The sequence below is a fragment of the Manacus vitellinus genome, unplaced genomic scaffold, assembly GCF_001715985.3.
Source record: "Manacus vitellinus isolate BGI_N305 unplaced genomic scaffold, ASM171598v3 scaffold_71_pilon, whole genome shotgun sequence".
NCBI lineage: Eukaryota > Metazoa > Chordata > Aves > Passeriformes > Pipridae > Manacus > Manacus vitellinus.
In genome coordinates, this window is record NW_021940761.1 from 2,478,680 (window position 1) to 2,487,450 (window position 8,771).

The 8,771-nt window shown below is 52.6% G+C and overlaps 2 protein-coding genes across 2 annotated transcripts in view; both read right to left on the reverse strand.

The window, feature by feature from the left end:
* Positions 1 to 5,868, reverse strand: part of GBX2 (gastrulation brain homeobox 2) — an 8,450-nt gene extending 2,582 nt beyond the window's left edge. The window contains exons 1-2 of the mRNA XM_029964426.1: positions 5,849 to 5,868; positions 5,521 to 5,599 (exon numbers count right to left, since the gene is read on the reverse strand). Coding sequence (XP_029820286.1) covers positions 5,521 to 5,599; positions 5,849 to 5,868 — 99 coding nt within the window. The remainder of the gene's footprint in view (positions 1 to 5,520; positions 5,600 to 5,848) is intronic.
* A 1,209-nt stretch (positions 5,869 to 7,077) lies between these two features.
* LOC103757072 (ankyrin repeat and SOCS box protein 18) overlaps positions 7,078 to 8,771 on the reverse strand; it is a 13,784-nt gene continuing 12,090 nt past the window's right edge. The window contains exons 5-6 of the mRNA XM_029964427.1: positions 8,158 to 8,271; positions 7,078 to 7,495 (exon numbers count right to left, since the gene is read on the reverse strand). Coding sequence (XP_029820287.1) covers positions 7,310 to 7,495; positions 8,158 to 8,271 — 300 coding nt within the window. The 3' untranslated portion in view covers positions 7,078 to 7,309. The remainder of the gene's footprint in view (positions 7,496 to 8,157; positions 8,272 to 8,771) is intronic.

Genomic DNA, 8,771 nt, shown 5'->3' on the forward strand with positions numbered 1-8,771 from the left:
AAAAAAAGGGGGAAAAAGGAAAAAAAAAAAAAGCCCCCAAACTTGTAAATTGAACGTCAAGGGAACTTTACACAATTTCAAAGGCCATAAATAATGATAAAGGGACCAGGCGAAGAGGCAAACCCAGGCAATTAATAGAGGTTCCCAAGCAAAGATCAAGTGGTTTGGAAAATAAAATTAAATGCAAAAAAAAAAAAAGGGGAGTGGGAGAAAAAAAGAGAAAGGAGGGGAGTTGGCTGGGGGTGGGATCCCTCCTGCCTCTGGGAAGTTGGAGTCTTCCTGGGACAATGGTGCTGGCTTTGCCCCTGGGCTTGGCTTTGGGGGGGTTCTGCAGACAAGCCCTGACTTAAAGTGGCTTTTGGCAGAGGGGTGGCTCCCCCAAAACCAAGGGTCAACAGGCGATCCCTGTCCTGCCTGGCCTGTCCGCTTGGGAAACTCTTACTGATCCACAGCTCCTTTCTAGCTAATGGATGCTCCAGTTTTCCAGGGGAGGATGGAAGATTGCAGGCTGGGCACTGCGCGTTGCAGGAGGAAGGTGACCTGCCCATGGCAGTGGCTGGTGGGTGCTAAGGATTAGGACAACCATCCTCTGTCCCCCAAATCCTACCCCTCCAGGCCCTCAAAAGCTCAGAGGCACACGGGGTGAGAGTGATCCCTCCAGCACTGGCACAGCTGTGCATCCCAAAGGACACCCCCCTCGAGCTTCTACACCCCACCCCCCCCACCCCCCCAAGAAGTTCCCTTTGTGGTTTGTCCTCTGGAAAGGGGTATCACAACCTCCCTGCCAGCCCTTAGCAAGTGACATTTGCAGTCCTCTCAAAAACCCCTTTCCCTGCTCATTCCCGCCACTGAAGCTCGTTGGTTTCCTGAAACGGGGGACTGGGGCTGCCCCCCGACCCATGCCCGGATATCTGAGTCAGTTTATCCCTCCACATCTCCAGCCAACATCTGAAAGCGTTCTTTTCTTGGCAGAAACTATTAGAGGGGGGTTATTGCTTTTGGGCCTCGGCACAGTTGTGCCGGCCAGTCCTGCCTGTGGCTCCCCTTCCCTCGGTGCAGCTTTTGGGTTTCCGAGCCCTGTTGGTCCCCCGGCATGAATTCTGGGGTTTCCTCTTCCCCAGCGCTGCACTTCTGCCGGAGAAAGCAATTTTCCCAGAGGTATGGCACGTGGGACAGGGTGGATGGCCACGGAAGCAGCTGCTGCTGGGGGTGAGGGGGTTGTGTGGTGTGTGCGCGCAAACACTTTTGGGGCCCGTCTCTGACTTCAGGGACCTGGGAGAAGTTTACTTATCCAGCTCATTTCCATATGTCCAGACTCCCCTCTCAGAGGCCACCATATGTGCAGCAGTGCAGCGCTCGGGGTTTTTCCCAGCACGACTGGATCTCTCCTGCGGATGCCTCGGAGCTGCGTGTGTGGTTGTTTCTCTCCCGTGTTTTTCCCTTTTCCCCCTCCTCGGGATCCATCAGGCATCACCCGATCACAGCCCTCTCCTGCCTCCCTCTCCTTCCATCCACCATGGATGGAGCTGAGCTAAACTCTCCATCCCCCCAAATCAGCAGCATCCCTGCTCATTCCCAAACCAACCCGAGCAGGCTGGAAAGCCGTGCGGAGGAGCAAAGCTTTCGTTGGAATAGAAAAGCGAGTGAGAGAGGGGGGGAAAAAAAATCATCTCTTTTCAGGAACCCACGTTAGATTGTGGAAAGGGGAGAGATAATTAGGCACGGTAATCCGGCAGGGCATGGAAATGTGTACCAACACCCAGCTCCTGCAGCTGTTTTTATTGTCAGCCCCCTTCAAAATTTGCCCACAAACAAGTGCCTTTGCAAGACGGGAGCATTATTTCGGGCAAGAATAGGCTTTTTGTTCGGCACATAATTAGCTGATTTTTCTCCCGGAGAAAAACGTCGGCGATCTCTGATTGTCGGAGGAGCAACCGGAGCGTGATTGTGCCTGGGAAGTGTAGCAGGCGTGAGGGAGGCAAGGGGCAGGGCAGAGCAGGCAGGGGAGCCCCCGGAGGGACCCCCGCTGCCACGGGGACATGCCGGGAGCCTTTCCCAAGGGGTCTAAATCTAAATCAATACTTTGGAGGGTCATGCTTGGCTGGGGAGGAGCCCCTTTTCCCCCTGGGCAGCCTGGCTGGGCCGTGGTGTGGGTGCAAAGCAGGTCCCACATGGACCCAGCTTGAAATGTGGCACTCAAATGCTGCTGCAGGAGGCTCCCGAGTCACCTAGATTAGGGAATGCTGAAGAGCAGGTGCCTTCCAGCAGGTTTTGTCCCAAAAACCTTCTCAGGAGAGGAGCAGCAGATACGTCATCTTTGAACTGGGCAGATTTTGGGGGAGTGTCTGTGACTCTCGGGGTCTCTTGGCTGGGGGGAAAGAGTGTGGGCTAAATAAACCCCCAAATCGGGGTGGGGAGGGGGTGCAGCTTTTTGGAGTGAAGAAGTGAAAGAAGGGAGCCATGAAGGAAGAGGAGGAGTGGGATGTGCTTGAGCCCTTCCACGTGGGAATCCATAGGGTGGCAGAGGTCAGAGCATCCCTCCACCTGGGCTGGGGAGCCAATGGCTGCTCCCAGCCCTTTGGGCACCTCCAGGCTGTTGGCTGGGAGCTGTGCTGGGGGTTTCCATGGACCACATGGGATGGTGTCCTCCCATGGGGTTTTGGGGGGCTGTGCTGGCGAGGAGCATTATTTGGAGGAGAGTCTGTGCTGCTGCTGGTCCCCGAGGTCAGTGAGGAGGGATTGGGGGGGCAGCTCTGTTTTCCAGCAGATGTTAATACCAGTGACTTTTTCAAAGCCAAAACTCAGGCTTGCAAAGGCTCTGCCGAGCTAATTCTTGCATCCGCTGGGGAAATTTTAATTGCGTGGGAAATGTCACCAAAATCATCTCACCCCGCTGAGCTTTTGAAGTGATTTTTTTCCCTGGGAAAGGGAGCTGAGCAAGAGGGGAGACCGTGAGCAGAACTACCCCCAAAAAATCCGTGTATATTTAACGAGGCAAGGATTAGGTGTGAGCACTGAATTAGGGATGCAGCCAGGGCTCTCCATCCTACCCCCCCGTCATCTCTGCGGGGAAGGGGGATGCGGTTTTGTGCGTGTCTCAGGGTTCATTTCAGCGGTTTTGGGCTGCGGGAGCTGGGAGTAAGAGGGATGGAGACGTGGGAGGGTAGGATTTGCCCCTTGGCTGTGGGAATAGGGATGCGCATGGAAGCGCGCCCGCCGCGGGATGAGACCCCTGCCCCACGCGTGCCCGCCGGGAACCCCCTCCCGCCTCCCCCTCCGCTTCCCAAGCGGGGGAAAAAAAGGCAAACCAAAACAAAAAACAACCCCCAAATCCCTCATTCGTCGCTTAATCCCATTAACTCCTTCGCGTGTTCCCATTTGAACTCTTGCCAGCCCCCCCGCCCCTGCAGGGTCCCCGCACCGCGGCTCGGTCGCGGATCCGGAGGGGAGGGGTTCCCATCCTTGGGGGTTCTCCCACAACTTCCCCCCAGCACCGGGGATGTGCCGCTTCTTATTGTCGGTTTATTTTTTTCTATGTGGTTTTTCTCCCTTTTCCCCCCCTTTTTTCCCCCTTCCCCCCCTCCTCCTCTTTTCCCCTCCTTTTTTCCCTTTCCTTCCCCCCTCCTTTTTCCCTTTCTTCCTTTTTTTTTTTTTTTTTTTTAACAAACTCGAAGGCGGTCGGGATTTTCGGGTAAAAAAAAATAGGATAAGAGGGTAAAAATAACACCGTGCAGGTCAAAAGAAAAAAAAAAGGAAGAAAAAAAAAAAAAAGAGAAAAATTTTGACTTCCATAATCCCGGCTCATATCCCAAAATTCGTTCGGATAAGGGGAATTAGGCTATTTTAAAAATTATTTTAAATGGATACATATTTAAATAACCGGAGTCCAAATATTTTAAGAGCCTTAAAGGAGACCTTAATCAAATGCATGGCTACGGAGAGATTAGTGGTGGCAAACCCCACGCGCTCTCATTCCCGGCTTTTCGTGGAATCGAGTTGAGAAATCCGGCAGTTTAAAAAAAAAAATCCCGAATAAAAGTCTAAAATATTCCCAGGTCAGAGGGGCACCGTCTCATTAAAACCAGCGCGGTCCTGAAACTGCACTGCAGACATTAAAGTGCAGTATTTTTCAATTAGAGCTGACGAATTCAATCAAAATTCCATAGATTAGGATGAAATGAGGCATGGGTCATTTACAGGGGAATTTAATTGCAGAGCCATTAGACAAATAGTATATTTGCCATTCTCACATTATCCATCATTTTAGACATCAATAGAAGGAACAGCATCTTTACTAATACAGCAGCACTTCCCAATCTCTGCCTGTAAACACTCCCTTTCCCCATAGTTCCTGATTATATCTGATTTCATTTAAAGCCATGGGGGATTATAAATGTTCCTGCAATCAGGTTCATTAGGACTTCAAAAATCTCATTTCTGATTTGTATTGCTTTGCGGATCACCCAGTGCAGCCTGCTTTAAAAAATAAATAAATAACAAAAAAATAAAACCCCCCAAACGCTGTTTCATTACCGGGGCCACTTCGAGGTTTGATTATCACCCTGAGGAGCCCGTTTTCAGACTGTGGGAGGCAAACCCGGCTTCCCACTGGGTTCACCCACCACCCCCCTCCATTCCCGCAGAATCCCCGGGGCGGGCTCGATCCTGCTCCAGAGGATCTCAGCTGTGGGGAAGAACACCCGACGGGACGGCAAAACCTTTTTTTGGGGGGGTGGGAGGGTGGGCATCACTCCTTAATTCTCCCCAGCTCCTTGCAAACAGAGAGGTGTGTGCATCATGGCGGGAAATTCCCATTATTTGGAAATTATTCTGCAGCTGGACCATCGGTGGTTTAATGCTGCAGAGTGGGAAAACGAGCAGGAGCAGCCCCACCACACACACACGCACAAAAAAAAAAATCCTCGAGGAGAGAAGGTCTCTGACATTTTTTTCCTTAATAGCTGCTTAATATCAAACGTCTTTCATAAAACACGCACATCCAGATAGACTTAAAAAAAAAAAAAGAAAGAAAAATAAAGAAAAAAAACCAGAAAAGCCTTCATTTCCCCCAAATGTATGGCGTGCACAGCGCTGTGTTAGCTGCCTCAGTAATTTAATTGGAATGAAACGTGAAAAATGTGTCATTTTTTGAAGAATTTATGCATCGCTTCCTGGAAATCTCATTGTCTTAACTAGCAGCCTACTGTGTTCTGTTTAGCAGGCATAATCGCATTTTTATGCGTCTCCGTATTAGAAGTTAATGTGACCTCCCGTCTTTAGCTGCTGGAAAATAATAATAAAAAAAAATAATAAAACCGATCCTTTCCTCGTAACATCTGCATCAAAACAAGGCGCCGGCAGGAGGGGAAATAAAAAAAAAATAAAATAACCCCCCCATATATTTGGTGCGTGTATATATATTTAAATATATATATAGCCAGACGCTTCTTTACCCGCCCGCCAAACTTATCAACCCAAGCTCGGAGCATCATCCCACCCGGAGCATCATCCCCATCCCACCCGGAGCATCATCACCATCACCATCACCCCGCCCGGAGCATCCCCCGCCGCCGCGCTCCCCGCGCCACCGGCAGAACGGCTGAAATTGAGGGCGAGAAGCCCCCTAAGCCCCCGAGAGCCGTTTCCCGCAGGTTTCCCCCCGTTCGCCCCCGCTCTGCCGGGTGTTTTTGGGGGGTCCCGCCCGGGGTCCCCCCGCCGGCCGTGCCCAGCGCGCCCCCTGCGGGCCGCGGGGAGCCGCGCACCGGCCCACGCGTGTCCCCCTCCCGCGGCCCCTCCGGCCCCCACAGCCGCTTCATTCCCTCCCCTGGACCTGCATTTCCCCCCTCACCGGCTGTGCAGCGAGGCCATGGCTGCGGGATGTGGGATTTGGGATTCTGGGGGGAGGATGTGGTCGCCCGGTGGGACTCTGTCTCCCTGCAAAAGTGCCCGATAGGGATGTAAAACGTGTCATTCTTCCCGCTCCGGGCACCGCACAAAAGATGAAAGAGGCACCAAAATTTGGATTGGGCTGGTTCAAGCTCGGCCAGGATGGGTTTTTCCCCTAAATCCCCTTCAATTCCCACACCCTGCTCCAGCCACCAAAACAAACCATAAAGTCAAAGAGCCACTAAAGCCACGAGGTGCCAGGTCTGACGGGGTCTCAGGCATTCCCACGGCAGGGCACCAAAGACTGGGAACACGGGGTGGGCTTGGCAGTGCAGTTGCCCATCCATATACAACTGAAATGGTGAGGGATGATGTGGAAGCAGCAGGTGGAAGCTGGAGGAGGGAGGAATTTCTTTTTCCTCCCCATTTCCACACTCCACAGGCAGCTGCTCTGGGAGCCAGGGATGCTGCCTGCATCCCATCCACAAGCCATGATAGCGCTAGGTGCTGCTGCACAGTCCAGCCAAACATGCAAAATGAGGTATTTATATATATATAAAAAACCCCCAAACGAGTGTAATTAAGCAGTGGAAGGATTTGGTGAGTGCTGTGGCAGAGCTGCTGGCATGAGGACAACTGTTCTTCCAAGGGACACACAGGTGCACATGCTTTGGTTCAGCAGGAATTAATCTGGGGAGGCCGAGGGTCTGGGAAAAACAAAACCTCGCTCCTCCTGGTGCCTTTGGCTGAGTCGCTGTGGGAAATGAAAGCCCAAACTCCTGCCACTGGGTTTTCCAACCCTTTCGTGTGCCAGCCTGGGGACAGTGATAGGCATGGTGGGTATGGCAGGTGTTGGTGCATTCTATGGAGTGTTGGAAGCCAGGAGATACAGGGAGCTGTGTCACTCCCTCCAGTGTGGAATAACCAGCACTTTCTTCGTGCCTTCTACATAAAAAAATAGATTTTTTTGGTCTATTTTAAGGTCTATATTAATGCCCCTGGATATTGCATCCTGCTAAGGGCTTCCATGCTGCACCTCTGTTGCCAGTGCTGCTTGTGTGAGGTTTATTCAAGGGGATTTGATGCCCATGTGGGCTGATGGGACTGACCTGCTTGCCTTTGCACACCTGAGCAGCCCCCCTGCTTTGCAGGGATCCTCTATAATGAGCATTATTCATATCTGCAGCTGGCTCCCAACAGCTACTAATCATTTTATTACTCTTTATAATCTATTTAAAGCACAATTAGAGAAAAAAATCTATACAAAGTTACAGGCGAAAGCACATTTCAGTTACATTATAAATCCCTGGAAAACAGCCATCTATCACGGGAAGCTGCGCTCCCTGGCTCGGCTGGCAGGAACGGAGGCTGCCCTGCTCCGTGCGGGGAAGGCAGGGCTGCACTTGGACGTGGATCTGCTCCTTCAGAGCACGACTCCTTCGGGCTCCAGCAGCAGGTATTCCCGCAGAGCCTTGGGCACAGGCAGCAGAGGGATGAGGCTGTGGCACCTGCTGCCGAGGTTCTCCCGGATGGCGGAGCGGCACAAGTGCTGCAGGCACCGCACGGCACCCGCCAGCTGGAACAGGGACTTGTAGAACGGCTGGTGCTGCTGCAAAGAGAGGGGGAACAGGGGCAGCACTTTAGTTTTTTCCTGATTACCAAGCAAGCTGGAGATATTCTAGGATGAAGACTGAAGGGAAGGAGGTAAGGAACCCACGTGTGCCTGGGCGTTAAGGGGTCCATGCACTGACACGGCCCTGCAAGCAAGGGCTGGGTGAGGAATTCCCCTGTGGAAGCACGTGGAGAAAGCTGGCCTCGTGGGGAGGGTGCCCTCATGGTCACTGGCAGCATCATCCCGGTGGGAATGGATGAGAAGAGACCTTGGAGAAGAGACCCTGTTTCTCAGATGGGGAAACCATCATGGATGGTGCCAGAGTGGGCTGACCAGACCTGTTGCTTGTCCAGGAACAAGCTTTTTCAAATCAAAATGAGTCTTGTGGGCTCCTGCTGGGCAGTGCTCTGGCTCCAGGGTCACTTCCATATGCTGGGAGTGGATTTTATTGCAGGTTGGGCAGGGATGCAGGTTTTGATGTCGACAGAGCTAAAGGGATGCGAACCTGGATGAATCAGGTGTGCCATGGTGCTCTGGGGACTATTCCAATTTTTTTTTCCCCATCCAAGTGAAGTTTGGGTGGGGAAAAAAACCCCTCTCTGTGGGTAACCCCCCTCCTTGGGCCTCAGCCATCCCCACCAAAGCCAGCACTCTCTCACCTGGAACACCTCCTCTGGCACAGCCTCGGACCACTCCTGGGAGACAGGGATTTGTGAGTAGGAATTGAAGAGGACTTCAATGACCTCTGGCACGGCCGCACAGGACCTCAGCACCTACCCATGGGCAAAGGGAGGGTCACACAGAGAGGCAGGTCCCAGAGGGGAGAACATTCACCATGTCAGGATGAGGTGGCATTAGGGTTTCTCCTGGCACATTTTGGAGATCTTTCCCCATTTGTGAAGTGGTGGGAAGACCTGCCTTGCTGAGGCACTTGTTCCTCTGGATGCAGCCCTTGCTTCTTGTTTGCATTTTTGGCTGGTGTGTGACAAGCCAGGATAATATTTTCTTTATTGTTTGATGTAAAATCAATGGAATGCAGAGCCATGAAGCGGCTGCACAGGCGGCTGATCTACCAAGCCTGTCTCTGATATTCCCCAGGCAGGAAAACATCCTCCTTGCTGACCCCTGACCTTTGCCCTGCCTTCTCCACCCGCTGCCACACCACATCGAGGCTTCACTTCCATCATTCCCAGCAGCACCACCAGCCCCCGCACCACTGCCCGCTCCCCTGCCTGGACTGGGAGGCCCTCCCAAATCCTCCCACACCCCATCC